This window comes from Bubalus bubalis, chromosome 3 (genome assembly GCF_019923935.1).
Source record: "Bubalus bubalis isolate 160015118507 breed Murrah chromosome 3, NDDB_SH_1, whole genome shotgun sequence".
In the NCBI taxonomy this organism is placed as follows: Eukaryota; Metazoa; Chordata; class Mammalia; order Artiodactyla; family Bovidae; genus Bubalus; species Bubalus bubalis.
Window position 1 is genome coordinate 61565068 of NC_059159.1, and position 18045 is coordinate 61583112.

General features: G+C 41.8%; 1 protein-coding gene across 1 annotated transcript in view; it reads left to right on the forward strand.

The window, feature by feature from the left end:
• The first annotated feature begins 9494 nt into the window (after nucleotides 1–9494).
• Nucleotides 9495–18045, forward strand: part of CA10 (carbonic anhydrase 10) — an 840788-nt gene continuing 832237 nt past the window's right edge. Inside the window, exons 1-3 of the mRNA XM_025281290.3 lie at nucleotides 9495–9595; nucleotides 10579–11122; nucleotides 12017–12643. Of these exons, the coding sequence (XP_025137075.1) occupies nucleotides 12583–12643 (61 nt within the window). The 5' untranslated portion in view covers nucleotides 9495–9595; nucleotides 10579–11122; nucleotides 12017–12582. The remainder of the gene's footprint in view (nucleotides 9596–10578; nucleotides 11123–12016; nucleotides 12644–18045) is intronic.

Consider the following 18045-nt stretch of genomic DNA (forward strand, 5'->3'; position numbering starts at 1 on the left):
ACCCCACCGCATACTCCTCCCCTCTAGAAAGTCCATGCTTGTTCTCTGTATCTATGAAGCTGTTTTGTTATTCCTGTTTACTTGTCTTGTTTTATATATAGCACACATAAGTGAAATTACACATTATTTTGTCTTTCTCTGACTTATTTTGGTTAGCGTTTAACTCCTCTAGAAATATCAATGTTGTCACTATAGCAAAATTTGATTATTTTTTATGGCTGAGTGTATATATATCACTTTAAAAAATTATTTATCCATCAGTGGACACACATATCTTGATTTTTTGCAAATAATGCTTCGATAAACAAACTAGACAATCTAATCACATGGACCACAGCCTTGTCTAACTCAATGAAATTAAGCCATGTTGTGTAGGGCCACCCAAGATGGACGGGTCTTGGTGGAGAGTTCTGACAAAATGTGGTCCACTGGAGAAAAGAATGGCAAACCACTTCAGTATTCTTGCCTTGAGAACCTCATGAACAGTATGAAAAGGCAAAAAGATAGATGAACTGAAAGATGAACTCCCCAGGTGGGTAGGTGCCCAATATGCTACTGGAGGTCAGTGGTGAAATAACACCAGAAAGAATGAAGAGACAGACCCAAAGCAAAAGCAACACCCAGTTGTGGATGGGATTGGTGATAGAAGCAAGGTCTGATGCTGTAAAGAGCAATATTGCATAGGAACCTGGAATGTTAGGTCCTCCATAAATCAAGGCAAACTGGAAGTGGTCAAATAGGAGATGGCAAGAGTGAACGTAGGCTTTCTAGGAATCAGCAAACTAAAATGGACTGGAAGGGGTGAATTTAACTTAGATGACCATTATATCTGCTACTGTGGGCAGCAATCCCTTAGAAGAAATGGAGTAACAATCATAGTCAACAAAAGAGTCTGAAATACAGTACTTGGATGCAATCTCAAAAACAACAGAATGATCTCTGTTCATTTCCAAGGCACACCATTCAATATCACGGTAATCCAAGTCTATGCCCCAACCAAACACTGAAGAAATTGAAGTTGAATGGTTCTATGAAGACTTACAAGACCTTTTAGAAATAACACCTAAAAAAGATGTCCTTTTCACTATAGGGGACTGGAATGCAAAAGTAGGAAGTCAAGAAACACCTGGAATAACAGGCAAATTTGGCTTTGGAGTACAGAATGGAGTAGGGCAAAGGCTAATAGAGTTTTGTCAAGAGAACGCACTGGTCATAGCAAACACCCTCTTCCAACAACACAAGAGAAGACTCTATACATGGACATCACCAGATGGTCAACACCAATATCAGATTGATTATATTCTTTGCAGCCAAAGATGGAGAAGCTCTATACAGTCAGCAAAAACAAGACCAGGAGCTGACTGCGGCTCAGATCATGAACTCCTTATTGCCAAGTTCAGACTTAGATTGAAAAAAGTGGGGGAAACCACTAGACCTTTCAGGTATGACCTAAATTAAATCCCTAATGATTATACAGTGGAAGTCACAAATAGATTTAAGGTACTTGATCTGATAGACAGAGTGCCTGATGAACTATGGACTGAGGTCCATGACACTGTACAGGAGACAGGGATCAAGACCATCCCTATGGAAAAGAAGTGCAAAAAAGCAAAATGGCTGTCTGAGGAGGGCTTACAAATAGTTGTGAAAAGAAGAGAAGTGAAAAGCAAAGGAGAAAAGGAAAGATATACCCATTTGAATGCAGAGTTCCAAAAATTAGCAAGGAGAGATATGAAAGCCATCCTCAGTGATCAAAGCAAAGAAATAGAGGAAAACAAGAGAATGGGAAAGACTAGAGATCTCTTCAAGAAAATTAGATACCAAGGGAATATTTCATAAAAAGATGGGCTCAATAAAGGACAGAAATGGTATGGACCTAACAGAAGCAGAAGATATTTAGAAGAGTTGGCAAGAATACACAAAGAACTCTACAAAAAAGATCTTCATAACCCAGATAATCACAATGGTGTGATCACTCACCTAGAGCCAGGCATCCTGGAATGTGAAGTCAACTGCGCCTTAGAAAGCATCACTATGAACAAAGCTAGTGGAGGTGATGGAATTCCAGTTGAGCTATTTCAAATTCTAAAAGATGATGCTGTGAAAGTGCTGCACTCAATATGGCAGCAAATTTGGAAAACTCAGCAGTGGCCACAGGACTGGAAAAGGTCAGTTTTCATTTCAATCCCCAAGAAAGTCAATGCCAAAGAATACACAAACTACTGCACAATTGCATTCATCTCACACGCTAGTAAAGTAATGCTCAAAATTCTCTAAGCCAGGCTTCAGCAATATGTGAACCGTGAACTTCCAGATGTTCAAGCTGGATTTAGAAAAGACAAAGGAACCAGAGATCAAATTGCCAACATCTGCTGGATCATTAAAAAAGCAAAAGAATTCCAGAAAGACATCTACTTCTGTTTTATTGACTACACCAAAGCCTTTGACTGTGTGGATCACAACAAACTGGAAAATTCTTAAAGAGATGGGAATACCAGACCACCTGACTTACCTCCTGAGAAATCTGTATGCAAGTCAAGAAGCAACAGTTAGAACTGGACATGGAACAATAGACTGGTTCCAAAATGAGAAAAGAGTACAACAAGGCTGTATATTGTCACCCTGCTTATTTAACTTGTATGCAGAGTACATTGTGCAAAATGCCAGGTTGTATGAAGCAGAAGCTGGAATCAAGATTGCCGGGAGAAATATCAATAACCTCAGATATGCAGATGACACCACCCTTATGGCAGAAAGCAAAGAACTAAAGAGCCTCCTGATGAAAATGAAAGAGAAGAGTGAAAACGCTGGCTTAAAACTCAACATTCAGAAAACTAAGATCATGGTATCTGGTCCCATTACTTCACAGCAAATAGATGGGCAACAATGGAAACAGTGAGATCCTTTTTTTTTTTTTAAACTCCAAAATCACTTCAGATGGTGACTGCAGCCATGAAATTAAAAGACGCTTGCTCCTTGGAAGAAAAGCTATGACCAACCTAGACAGCATATTAAAAAGCAGAGACAAAGGTCCTAGACGAAGGTCCATCTAGTCAAAGCTATGGTTTTTCCAGTGGTCATGTTTGGATGTGAGAGTTGGACTGTGAAGAAAGATGAGTGCCAAAGAATTAATGTTTTTGAAGTGTGGTGTTGGATAAGACTCTTGAGAGTCCCTTGGACTGCAAGTAGATTAAACCAGTCAATCCTAAAGGAAATCAGTCCTGAATATTCATTGGAAGAATGGATGCTGAAGCTGAGATTCCAATATTTTGACCACCTGATACTAAGAACTAACTCATTGGAAAAGACCCAGATGCTGGGAAAGATCGAAGGCAGGAGCAGAAGGGAACAACAGAGGATGAGATGGTTGGATGGCATCGCTGACTCCATGAACATGAATTTGAGGAAGCTCCAGAAGTTGGTGAAGGACAGGGAAGCCTGACATGCTGCGGTCTATGGGGTCGCAAAGAGTTGGACACAATTGAGCAATTGAACTGAATTGAACTGCAATGTACCATCAAATCTACCATCAAATCCAGGACACAAATGTAAGAAAGACTGAAGTTATTTAAATAAACAAATAGACTAATTAAAAATTTCAGAAATAGTTAACAGAATTCCTGCTATTTATTCATTCTAAATAAGTCTTTCACTTTTAAAATCTTGCATGCAGAAGCCTGGATACTTGAGAGAGAGAGATGAATTGTAATGAAAAGAAGAAAAGTATAGTATGGGTATTGCTAATTTCCAAACTGAATTTTAAGTTATTGACCAAAACTCTATAGAGTTAGCATGTACCTTTTCTTAGTAATTATTCTTCTGTCCTAATTTAAATAACAAATAAGGAATAGTACTTTACAGAAATAAAATATTCATTGTCTCCACTAAAAAATGAACCTTCTTATGTTGGTTACAAATTATAGGATGGATGAGAAGAATCCTATTTCAAAAATACATCCTCAGAGACAAACTAAAATTTAATTTCTCAAGGTTCATGCTGTTACTTTTGCAGCATTTGATGGAGGATCTTTTATATATATTGTAATAGATAAAAATAAACCAGATTGCCATTCTTTTTTCTTTCTTTGTAAAAGCAAACCATGTACCACCTTTTTCGGTTTAAATTGTATAGGATAAGTAAAACTGCATTCTATTAACCAATATGAGTGTATTTCTGTAAGTGTAGTTAATTTAAAATAGATTTAAAAAGCAAAAGACATGTCCTATTTCAAAAATATGTCAACATCTTAATCCCTAGAATTTGTAAATATCTTACCTTCTGTGGCAAAGGGAATTCTGCATTGTGATTAATTTAAATATTTTGAGAGGGAAGAGATTATCCTGGATTATCCAGGGAACTCAATGTAATCACAAGGATCTTTATTTAAAAAAAAGGGGGCAGGGAATCAGGGAGTAAAAGAAGGTATGATGATTGAAGCAGAGGTTGAAGAGAAGGCAGTGCTGAATGTGAGCCATGAGCAAAGGAATGAGGACAACCTCTTAGAAACTGAAAAAGGCAAGGAATGAATTCTCACCTTGAGACTCCAGAAACAAAGCTACACTTCAGATTTATTTCAGAATTCTGGCCTCCAGAACTGAAAGATTAAAAATTTCTGTCATTTTAAGCCACTCAATGTGTAATAATCTATCACAGAAGCAACAGGAAACTAAGACACTGCTTGGTGGCCTCAGCTTGCATGCTGAATTGTACAATTGTAGATTGCTTTTGAGGTTCTTCTCTCCCACCTACTAACTCCTGAGGATATCATTGCTCACAATCCATGTCATCATCTGAGTCTTCATCTGATCCTTCTTCAATATAGTTCTCAATTTCACCTATGGTTTACCTGCTGTGTCACTTTCCATCACACTCTGCAGTTTGGTGTACAACCATGTATTTCCTTCTGCTACCACCTCTACATTAGCTTTTGATCTGCTGCAAGACCCCTTATCATTGTAGCCTAAGTGTTGGTATACAAATTTTCTCACAGTGTTATAGTGTTTATCAATAGTCATCTGAAGACACAATAGAAAAGAAAAACATTCAAAGATACTTTTTAAGTGGTTACTATATATGATTGCTCTCAAATTACAGAATTACATGCTGATATTACTGGTTTCCCTTGGGGTATGTTCCTGCCTTACTATAAGGCTTCCTCCCTGCCTAGCTCATAGCCCACATCCAAGTGGCAGAATCCAGCCATCACCATTAAGCATGCTCCTGAATATATAGACTCCTTTGTCTCTCATCCTAACTCAGAGAGATGGAAGTATTTTTGCTTGGCTCCACACTAAAAGCTCATCTTCCAAGTTTTAATTTATGCCCCAAAAATTGCCTCTCTCCAGGAATGACTGACTGGACAATTTTCACAAACTTCAAGGAAGCTCTCCCCATCTAATACTAGGGAAGCTTATCATATGTCCCCAAGAAGGTAGTTACATTGTAACTTAATAGTCCAATACTGATAAAATATATAAAGATACAGAGACAACATTAGAGCTAATTCTTTGACTGATAACTTCCAAATTAAAATAACAGTCAGTTCAGTTCAGTCGCTCAGTCCTGTCCTACTCTTTGGGATCCCATGAATCCCAGCACGCCAGGCCTCCCTGTCCATCACCAACTCCCGGAGTTCACTCAGACTCACGTCCATCGAGTCAGTGATGCCATCCAGCCATCTCATCCTCTATCGTCCCCTTCTCCTCCTGCCCCCAATCCCTCCCAGCATCAGAGTCTTTTCCAATGAGTCAGCTCTTCACATGAGGTGGCCAAAGTACTGGAGTTTCAGCTTTAGCATCATTCCTTCCAAAGAGATCCCAGGGCTGATCTCCTTCAGAATGGACTGGGTGGATCTCCTTGCAGTCCAAGGGACTCTCAAGAGTCTTCTCCAACACCACAGTTCAAAAGCATCAATTCTTTGGCGCTCAGCCTTCTTCACAGTCCAACTCTCACATCCATACAGGACCACAGGAAAAACCATAGCCTTGACTAGACGGACCTTTGTTGGCAAAGTAACGTCTCTGCTTTTGAATATGCTATCTACGTTGGTCATAACTTTCCTTCCAAGGAGTAAGCGTCTTTTAATTTCATGGCTGCAGTCACCATCTGTAGTGATTTTGGAGCCCAGAAAAATAAAGTCTGACACTGTTTCCACTGTTTCCCCATCTATTTCCCAGGAAGTGATGGGACCGGATGCCATGATCTTTGTTTTCTGAATGTTGAGCTTTAAGCCAACTTTTTCACTCTCCTCTTTTACCTTCATCAAGAGGCTTTTTAGTTCCTCTTCACTTTCTGCCATAAGGGTGGTGTCATCTGCATATCTGAGGTTATTGATATTTCTCCTGGCAATCTTGATTCCAGCTTGTGTTTTTCTTCCAGTCTGGCATTTCTCATGATGTACTCTGCATACAAGTTAAATAAGCAGGGTGACAATATACAGCTTTGATGTAGTCCTTTTCCTATTTGGAACCAGTATGTTCTTCCATGTCCAGTTCTAACTGTTGCTTCCTGACCTGCATACACATTTCTCAAGAGGCAGGTCAGGTGGTCTGCCTCTTGACCTGACTCTGGTCAGGCAGGTCAGGTATTCCCATCTTTTTCAGAATTTTCCACAGTTTATTGTGATCCACAGTCAAAGGCTTTGGCATAGTCAATAAAGCAGAAATAGATGTTTTTCTGGAACTCTCTTGCTTTTTCCATGATCCAGCAGATGTTGGCAATTTGGTCTCTGGTTCCTCTGCCTTTTCTAAAACCAGCTTGAACATCTGGAAGTTCACGTATTGCCGAAGCCTGGCTTGGAGAATTTTGAGCATTACTTTATTAGCATGTGAGATGAGTGCAATTGTGCGGTAGTTTAAGCATTCTTTGGCATTGACTTTCTTTGGGATTGGAATGAAAACTGACCTTTTCCAGTCCTGTGGCCACTGCTGAGTTTTCCAAATTTGCTGGTATATTGAGTGCAGCACTTTCACAGCATCATCTTTCAGGATTTGAAATAGCTCAAATAATAACTCCTATAATTTTTGATGCTTCTCAAAATCTGAGTAACATTTCACATAGATCAGCAACAGTTTGCTAAAGTTGAGCTTCTCTAAGCCCAGTTGGGCTACAGTTTATTAAATATATCCATTTCTGATTATTTATGATTATAGTCTGCCTCTATTTGCAAAAGCTAGTGATCTATTTTGATGGATAACCTTGAGACATAATGGACATAAAATAAACTTCACATGTTTAAAGTGCACAATTTGAGAACTTTTGACATATGTATGTATCCATAAGCCATCAATGCAATTAAGATATTGAATATATCCATTACTTTTAAAAAGCTTCTTTTTACTCCTTTGTAACATTTCCCTCCTGTCCCTCTTCATTCCCCTGTCTCCCTTCCCAGATAATCACTATTATTCTTGAGTTAAATATGTCATGGAGATCAGAAACACATGCTGAAATTGTGAACCTATTTTGCCTGAATATAAGTTGACCAAGAGAGCAGTAGGGAAGAGAGATGGATCTGCTTTGTCTTCTAATATATAGAAGATCTGCCTCAGAGAAATGTGCCGTGATGGATGTCAAATTCTCAAAAAATTTTATCAACCAGATGAGTCATTCCTTTTTCAGTGGGGCTGAGTAAAAGAGAAGGTGGAAAAATAATCCAAAGAATTTCAATATTGTTCTCTTCTAGGGAATGGAAGAGTCCCTTGCTTTTTTTGGGAAAACTGGAATGGACTCTCACACTTGGACTCAGTCAAGACTTTCTATTGTATATGTAACATACTTTGTGCTGAATTTGTAGTAGAGAAATGTAAAGTAGGAAAAAGACAAAGACAGATATAGCAGAGAGAGATTCTTTGTAGTTATTAAGACTTGGGTACAAGTGTAAGATGGACAGCCAGTAAGAAGCTGCTCTGTAGTACAGGGAGTCCAGTCTTGGACTCTGTGACAACCTGGAGGGATGGCTTGGGGGGCCCCAGAGGGAGGGGATGTACAGACAATTATGGGGGATTCATGTTGTTTTACAGCAAAAACCAACACAATATTGTAAAAAGTTAAAAAAATTAAAAATATGAAAAAAAGGATAAGAATAAATATTTTCTAGCTTCATAGTGTTTTTTAAACTTCTTTTGTTAGTTTCATGGGCTAAAAAATAAACACAAATAAAGAGTGAAGACAGATATTTTAAAATTAATACACGCTTTTCCTGAGTTATTTTGTGGATTAAGATGAAAAATTTCTTAGAAAACATGGGTTGAGCCTAGAAGTAACTCAAGAAAATATTGTTTTTTTTCCTTCTAGAAAATGCTAACATGGAAACTAAATTTTGAGTGACTTTGAATTCACTGTTGTCTTCCAAGTGCCAAGAACTGAGTTGGCACTTAGCAGGCACTCACATTCTTTCATTAGAAATGCCTTAGAGGAAATTCTTTGGCAGTTCAGTGGTTGGGACTTTCATTTCCAAGGGCCCAGGTTCAATCCCTGCTCAGGGAACTAGGAACTAGGATTCCAAAAGCTGTGCGATGCAGCAATAAAAAACAAACAAACAAACAAAAACACCTTTCATTATTCAATTTCCAGTGATCTTTTCTTTCTCCCAATTCTAGATAAGTTAAGTTCTAAACTGCATAATCTACCATTACATTTCAATATGCCTTAAATTTTTTATTGTGGCCTCTACCTCCTCAAGATGACAAGATGATCCATTTTATTTTCTACAGTGAAGGGAGATGGTCTGTCACAGAATCTGAATCTGAAATGCTTAGCTCTGATCTCTACACTGTCAATTAGTAGTTGTGAGACCTTGGACAAATAACCACTCTAGGGCTTTGTATTATCATCTGTAAAATGTAGGTAATAACAGTATTTCCCTCATATATATGATTAAATAAGATTATTCAAAAAAAAAAAAGATTATTCATGGAAGGGATTTGGCAATGCCTACCACATAGCAAACAATTGATACATACATGTTACTATTTTAGTTAAATACTATCCTATGAATTGATGTTTTTTGGGTTTTTAATTAAAAGGACTTGGTGGCAGAGAACTGATTAAATATTCCTTGAGAGGGCTGAAGGTGAATATACAGACTGAAAAAAGAAAATTATTATTTTACTGGCATTGGCTTTTAAGGCAAAATGTAGAAGGTAATATAGTTTATAAGCGTCTTGAAAACAAGGGTTATGAATTTTTAGTAACAAAACTCCAACGACTTGCCAGTGTGCTTGACTCATATCTGGCATTCAGTTAATAATTGCATAATTCATCAGTAAACAAATGGGTGCGCTGTATTCAGTCCCTCAGTGCTCAGTCCTGTCTGAATCTTTGCAACCCCATGTACCCTACCAGGCTCCTCTGTCCATTGAATTTTCTAGGCAAGAATACTAGAGTGGGTTACCATTTCCTACTCCACCGGATCCTCCCCACCCAGGGATCCAACCCGAGTCTCTCGCTTCTCCTACATTGGCAGGATTCTTTACCACTGCCACCTGGAAAGCCCAGCTAATAAATGAATCCTGGTATAAAAATCCAGGCACTGTTCTGCTTCCAGAGAGAGCTCTCCTGCTGGCAAGCAGATTCTACTCCGAAGTGCAGAAGGTAGGTCACTGTCTATGGATTTCAAAAGCTCCCTAGGGTGGAATCTGTTCATCTTTAGCAAACAAACAGCTTTCTCTCTCTCTTCAAAACTCTCTTTTGGGCGGAACTTCCTCCCTCTCCCATGTATCCTAAAATGACTGACTAGTTCTCACCATCTCGATTCTTTTAATATTTCGAGATCTCAGTGTCTTTCCTGCTGAGCTCTCTGCATAAGAATCCTGGATTTCCGTCATCTGGGCCTAGATTTTTAATATGCTGACCACCTGGAGACCCTGGCCTTCATCTCAGAAAACAGATAGCTCAGTCACACGTCTGTCTTAAAAAGCAGTCGTCTGCTTGTGGTTCTTTTTTCGAATCCCTGAAGGCAGCAGAACTAAGCAGCTGTGGCTCCCAAAGTCTGCCCGGCCGAGAAAGCTCATGCTATTCGCACTGCTCACTCTCCCTGCCCTCCACCCCAACCCCGCACCGGACAGCCACTCTGCAAAAAGGCGGCTGCACTTCTTCCCGAACAGTTAGTTCAAGAATCCTGGGAACGCTGCACTGAAACTCCTTTGGTTCCAATCCCGCACTCTCACAAGCCACACTGCCTGGCAGACTCACTAACTTTACTGTGCAGATGAATGGTAACCATTTCCCTTCTTCTCTTTATGCAGTTATTAGACCGAACCCCAAACCTCACACTGAAATGGTTTCTAAACCCCCCCAAATAAAAAGTACAAACAACAACAACAACCCTTGCGGGTTACGTGTCTTTCTTTGTTGTGTGTCCATCCGCGCTCGTGCAAAATCTCCAAACGTCATAGTTTGCAATCTGAACAAGAACTCAGAGCAATCCGAGATCATTTCAGGGATTTCCCCTTCACTGTCCTCTTCTTCAGCACTCCCAAAGTGTTGAGTCTGGGGTTTTCTCAGACCTCTATAGCAGCTATAGAGGCCATACAACTCTGCAATTTTTTTTTTTTTTTTTTTCCTTTCGTTGCCAGCCTTCTCAAGGAAACAGTTCTGAGCCCAGGGTCTCCTTCCGACTCCTTTGCATCTACACCGCGAGCTGTTGACCGGAAGCAAGCCCTTTCATGGTCGCGGAGGGGACCTTCTGCGGAACACCGTGAGGCTCCGACCACAGCCTCCGCCTGGGTGGCTGCTGGCGCTTCGGCCGCCCCCACCTTCCCCGAGGCCTAGGAGCCGAGCTCTAGGCTTGTGTGTGTGCGCGCTCGCGCGGTTGGTGCGGGAAAATCTGAAGAAGCTGCTGAGTATTGCTGGCAGTGATCTGAAGCCCAGCAAAAGCCTGTAAAGCACTTGAGCTTTCCGAAAGAAAAACAGAATAAACGAAAGAAAAGAAGCGAAGCCCGTTCTCCTAGAGCCCGGGTTTCCAATAGTCCTGGATCTTCCTGGAGCTAGGCAGAGGCGTGTTTGGCAGTGGCCACTGCCCGCACCCGGGCTTGGAAAGACGGGTTTTCCCCGTTTCAGGAGGATGGAGGTGAGGGACTTGCAGGATCTGGTCTAGAAGCCTGCAGAGAGAACTCTGGGGTAAGTACTGTTCTGACACCGGAGCGGAAAGGGGGCAGGAGGAGGGGGGCAGGAGAGGGACAGGAGAGAGGGAACGGAATGAATTATGCAAAGAAAAAAAAAAAAATCCCCAATACTCCACAGCGGAGGGAGCGCAGCGCAGCACTCGCAAGATGAGTCCGCCCGGGTCTCCCGCTCCTAACCCGCTGGCGCAAAGTTCTTTTTAAGGAGAGGGAAAATCTCCCCAAATCCTGTAGTGACAGCAGCTGCCAGGGCGGGGCAGAGTGAGGGGCTGCGGCTCGGAGCTGGGCCTGGGCGGCAGTGCTGCCCCGAAGCCCGACGTCCCGCTTCCCGTTCTCATGGCCGCGTTAGGCCTCGCCTCTCCGCCGCGCCCTCCTGCCTCCGCCCCGAGCGGCGGGCGGCCGGGTTGACGCTGGGCCCGGGCTCGGCGAGACTGCTCACCTGGCCGAGCCCCTCTCCCGCCTCCCCGCCCCCGCCTCCCCGCGGAATCGGGAGGCGCCGGGATCTGTAGACGAGGAAATAACGACCCCTGCAGTTGCATTGCGGAAAATCGCCGCGGCGGCGGCAGCGGCGGCGCTAGTCGCGGACCATGGAAGCGAGGGAACTGGAGGTTCTGGGGAGACCAGAAAAATAGGAGAGGGACAGCAGGCGCGCGCGCCGTGGGAAGCCCGTGAGCTCGCGAGGCCAGCGGGGAAGCCGACCCCGCAGGGCCCCTGCTCCACGCCCTGGAGTGTCGCTCGAGCCCGGCTCCGAGGCGGCAGGCTGCGCGCAGACTGGGGCGGCAGGAAGGGTCTGCGGAGGCGGCAGGAGGACGGCAGTCTTGGGCAGTAACCCCTGCCTCTCTTTCTGTCTCTCTGTATGCTGTGTCTGCATCCCTCTGGCACCCGGGAGCAGGAGGAGAACGGCGCGGCGCGGAGCAGCCACCCTCTGACCATGCCCCGGTGAGGGGGGCGGACTTCGAGGGCAACTCGTCGCGGACTGCCGAGGCATAGCCTGCAAACTGCGAGCGGCCAGGGACCTAAAACTGCACGGCCCGGCCCGGCGGGGGGCTATCGTCTATGTCTTCTTGGGGAGCCAGGCGGATCGGGGTCTCGTTTTTGCAGGAAGAGCCCAGAGCTGGTGCGTTCGGGTGGCTGCTGCCGCCACTGCTAGTGCTATTTCCACCGCCTGTGCAAGGAGCAGAGACCGGTGAGCAAGGAGACCTCCTGGGCAGCGAGGCATCGGTCATGTGTCAGCACGTCTGGGGCGCACGTCTGTCGAGCCCGAGGGGAAATTTGCTGGAACAGTTCAAACTGCGATATTGATCTTGGGGGTGACTGTCCCCGGCCGACTATCCGGTGGAAGTGCGAGTGTGCGCTCGCTAGGAAGTGTGCGTGTGTGCATGTGTGTGTTCCTTGTGGGGCTCCCCCTTCCCCCCCTGTTTTCACGTCGAGTGATGCACTTGGAATGAGAATCAGAGGATGGAAATAGTCTGGGAGGTGCTTTTTCTTCTTCAAGCCAATTTCATCGTCTGCATATCAGGTATGGGACGCGTGCTGGAGTCACGGGCGGGTCCGGGTTATGTTGTGGTCTTTGGAATGTATGGGGTTTTATTGTGTGTAGACAATTAAGTAGCCTTGCGGCGTGGGACGGAAGAGGGATGGTGGCAGAGACCCTTTCAGCTTTGTGGGTTTGCTGCCTTAAGAATTAAAAAGCTTCTAAACCCAGGTGTGTGTGTGTGTGTGTGTGTGTGTGTGTGTGTGTTGGAGGTAATATCTGTATGGAGTTCAGCTTTGTGGGTTTGCTGCCCTAAGAATTAAAAAGCTTCTAAACCCAGGGGTGTGTGTGTGTGTGTGTGTGTGTGTGTGTTGGAGGTAATATCTGTATGGAGTCCTGGAACATTGTAGGGGTGGAGAGATAAGAAAGAAGAGGCAAACGGGTGTTGATTTTCAACTGTTTTCCTGGTTGAGAACTGTGACAAGGAAATCGGAGCCTTGGCAACCCCTGCTGCCTTCCTCTGGCTTTCAAAGTTCCCAAACTAGATGGTTCCTGGTTGTAAAAATATATGCAGAGCCCTGCCCTAATATCTAGGCACTTTCAGGAGACTGCAGGAGGGTATGGGGACTGGAGAGTACCAGCAGGGACCAAAGGGATGTAGATATACTCCATGCCTTCCCCAAATACATCAGAACCACCCCCCCAAAAAGCAAAATCTATCTGAAACAACACAGTATCATAAATACCCCTTTAAATCATGATCTTTCCTAATTTCCAGTGGTAAGGTTGTACTTAATGGCTCAGACTTACAGACTTCAGGCTACTGGTGCCAGTGTGTGGATTTAGGAGCATGTGGGAAGCCAGGATATTGAAATGAATAAGGCAGAGTGTGTGTGTGTGTGTGTGTGTGTGTGTGTGTGTATGTGTGTGTGTGTATGTATGTGTGTGTGTGTTAGGAAGGATTTTGATTTCCAAATAGTGTTCTTGTCAGTGAAGGAAGTTGAGGGTATGTAGTAGAGATACAAGAAAAAGCTCCAGGCTAAGCAATATTTCCCCATTCAGTTCAGTGCCTCCTCCCACTGACAGTGTCCACACCATTTCTTTCACATTTATCATTTAAACACCTAGGGTAAAGCCTGTTTGCAGTACTCCCCTCTGCCTGCATCCCTCTGCAGAACTGGGGACTCAGCCAACTTCCCATGAAGTCAACAGAAGAGAACAGAAACCTTGCCTTTGTGAGCAGGCCTATTTGAGCAGGATTAGGATGGAGGGACATGTTTCCTCTTTGTTTAGCTGAGCCAGTCCCCACCCTTTAAACCAGACTTGATTCTGGATGTTAAAAAACCCTTGTCTGCCCTTATTCTGGATCCAGTTCCAAATATCATTATTCAGGACAGGAATGAGGGATCTTTTATTTTAAATCATTCTGTTTGAGGCTTGGCTACCGTTGTTAGAAATTTGCCTCTACAAACTTTAGAGATATGTTGTATACCTAGAAGACAAAAGTGCCCTGGGGTCACTCCCAATCCTCTACTCTTTTATACATCCTACATGTATGAGAAAAAAAATTGCAGGTGACCTGTAAAGGTTTATATCAGTCATATGTCCAGGGATAGACTAGGTGGCATCTTACAAGGCCATATTTTACATCTTTCTCTTCCACATCTCTTTCAAGTTTTCTCTCTTTTCTCCATGTTATTTCACTAGTTATAAAATAGCCTTTTCTTGCCTCTTTCCTCACATCATAAATGATTTTCAAATCAGACAAACTGAGTTCCTTTGAGATTTACAAAAGGTTAACATTAATGCTCTGGACCTCCCCATCTTTTGTCCCTAACCTCTACTCTGCATTTGGGTGGGCCAGCACAGAGGAGAACCAGCTGAGAACGAGTCCAGTCTGTTCTTAGCTTCCAAAAGAGGCATAGTGAAATGTTTGTCACAGCTATACTAGATTTGGTGTATCAGCAGCTAAATTATATAAATAGAAGCTATTTCCAACCCAGGAGAGTTGCTGTGTAGTATGTGGCCTTTCACATGTATTTATTAAATTATCATTGTTATGTAACGAGAAAATAAAAGTATAAGCAAAATTGCTAACTATTAGGTTAGCATTCCTAAGGCTGACTGGAATGCCTTGTTATGATGAGCATTAGTTTACTTTTTATGAAGATATTTAGGCAGAGATAGAACATTATGGACTCATTATTTACACACTCATAAACTTAACTTTAAAAGGTCATTCTTTCTCTAAAATCAAGGTGGCCTCCTCCCTCTATAAGAAGAATAGAGATGCTCTTCGGTGATGTCTATGTATGTCACAATTCTCATTAGTAATTTATGACTCATCTTTGCCACAGTTTGGGAGACTTTGTTTCCCATCTGGCAGCCCTAAGAAGAATGCAATGCACTAAGGTTAAATAATTGGCTCAGGGAGGGTTTAGTGGGCTTATCATTTCTGTTTCTGTGATTTGCAGTCTTAATTTAATCATGAATGAGCTTTACTGAAAGGAATGTAAGTATGTATTCATAGAACCTACTAAATCTTAAATTTGAAAACAAAATTTTTTAAAAAGCACCTCTCTACCATCTACAGATCGATTGCCCTGCTAGTAAATGGGTACTATTTGTTACTGAGTTACCAGGAGTCTATGTTTATTACATTTGTAGGGTTGGCTTCCTTACTGAGGAATACCAGAGTAGAAGAAGCCAGCAAAAGTCTGCAGTGTAAACATTCTGCAAAAGGAAAATTTTGGAAGTAAGTTTGGCCTATAGAAAGTATATTGACTGAATTTCAGTTGGCTTTCAGGAACACTCTGGAATTTTGTAACTTAGTGTTTCCTTTACCAAAGGTTCCTACCCTCAGGGGTTTCCCTGGTGGCTCAGAGGATAAAGAGAATGCCTGTAATGCAGGAGGATTTGATCCATCCCTGGGTCAAGAAGATCCCCTGGAGAAGGGAACGGCTACCCAAATCAGTTATTCTTGCTTGAAGAATTCCATGGACAGAGGACCCTGGCAAGCTAACATCCATGGGGTCACAAAGAGTCAGACCTGACTGGGTGGCTAACACTTCCTTTTTCCTACCCTCATCCTACCCCACCCCCTAAATTAAAAGTACACCCAAAGGAATTTTCTCCCTGGGTCTATGTGTCTGTTTTGTTTAAAATACAGACACCTGGGCTTGTATGTTTCATGGCTTTGCATTAATCATTTTGTTTTGTTACGATGAAACTGAGTAAATTGGACGAGGGGTCTGCTAGCTAGCTTAACCAGCTTTAGTTAGCTGCTGGGGACCATAGCATGTGTGCCTTCCATTTGAGAAAATTTGGTTACTTCAGGACAGCATAGCTAGTCTGTGAGGAAATGTCATGATCTGGGAGTTCTTGGGTCTGTATGTTTGGCTGACATCTCATTTTACTGAAAATGTCAGGCGGCCAAGATTTGTGGAGATGAGAGAGAAAGAGAGAGAAAGAATATTTCCTCTTGCTAGCAAGAACACTATTTCCTTCTTACAAATGCAGCTCAGATCAGCGAAAACGAATACTTAGCAGCACCAGGAGAGAATTTTCTGGTCCAAAGAGAGCTGTCTGATTTAATTTGTATTGAACATCCTACTTTTCTATATATAACTGTATATAACTTTAGTTCCTTGTCAGTTTATTCATAATAACTGCAATAGTAATTAGAATTATGTGATACTTTCACATGTATTATGCAATATTGCACATATTTTAAGTCATCTAGTATCAAAATGTGTAGGGTGATTTTATAAATGAGGCAACCAAAGCCCACAGAAGTTGAGCTTGAAGGATTCACACTCAGTTCTGAGTCAAAATTCAGTATATCATTTATGTTTTGGTATAAGATTTCTTTTAAAGTTTTTGTTATTTTTTTATTTTGATATCTCCAATTGAATGAGTAAATTGTGTTAAATGGAGATAAGGCTTAGAGAGTTTCGAACTGGAATTTTAGGGCGATTGCAGTCTAGATCTAGAATTAAAACAGTGTTTGCGTTGTACGTGACTCTGTCATTCAAACAGAGTGACAAACTTGCCGATTTGCCTCCAGTGTTTCACGATCAGCAATACCTGAAAGAAATGATATTTCATACATTTTCTCCTAATCTAAAAGTTAAATGGTTTCGCATCAATGGCTTACATGTAGAAAGGGATAGTAGTATATATCCCATGTTTGTCATATAGATTAAATAAGATAATATGGTCAGTGATTTTCACTTAGCACAGTGTCTTAGACATATTAAGTTTGCAATAATATAATTTTGCCTGCAAAATTTGCATGGGTTTGTGAGGAATAAATAGAATATTTGCCTTCATCCCATAACAGGTTGTTTAAAAGCAAGCCAGCAAACAAACAAAAACTCCAAAAACAAACATTAGCTAGTGCATTTTGTAATATTGAGTACAAATCCTACTTTCAGTGAGGTGTTGGCTTGAAATGTCTCTTAATTTTCTTTCTCATATAAATGAAACTGGTAACATTGGGCTTTGGTACATAGTTATGAGTGTGACCCACTTTATCCGTGTGAGCCCAATATTGAGATGAGGCTTGGAAATCACTGGGAGCAATGTAGTGCTTATTCCCAGGGGAGCAGCAGCATTTTTCTTTTTTTTGCTTGTAAATTATAACTCAGTATAGACTCAACTTTAAAGTGCTTCCAAAATGGCAAACTGTATATGCTGTCAATATGATTTGTAATAGAAAATCCCATTAAATATGAAAAAGATAAAGAATAAAGAATCTGATGACCTTCTTGGTGATACATTTTCTTTAAATTCAGTTTCCCATTGTGATGTCTTATAGTCACAGATACCATAAATGGCAGATACAATAGATATGACTCTCTTGGCAGTGACATGAGAGATTTCCTAAGTAATACATCCTTGGTGTGTTGGGGGAGGGTAAAGAATTGTCAATGTCAAAAAACATTTTGTTGGGTGGGGAGAAGGAGTTTTATTGCCATCCTAGACAGTATGTATTTGAGCCTGAGGTGTAGGTCAGAAAGAGATCTAGGCCCATAAATGTATATGGTAGCAGGCCATTTTATAAAGAATATTGGAGTTTGAAGATCCACCCTGCAATCAAACTCTGCCTTAGTTACCTATATGACTTTGGGCAATTCTCTTAGCCTCTTAGAGTCTCTGTTTCCTCATTTGTGAAATGAGAAGTTCTGTCTTGTTTGCCTATTTCAAAGAACTGTTGAGGGAAACATCAAAGAGTGATCTTGAATGTTCTTTGTGTTACACAAATGTAAAGTATCTATGTCTTTAGCATGTTATGCTTAAAATATAGTTATAAAAGTAGAGATATACACGTATAATGTAGAGTGATATAAAAATATGAAGAATACTTATGAAAGCAGTGTTGTAATGCACAAAATGTATTGTGATATAAAGCAGTATGAATAATGCCTAATTATTTGCTAGAGTAT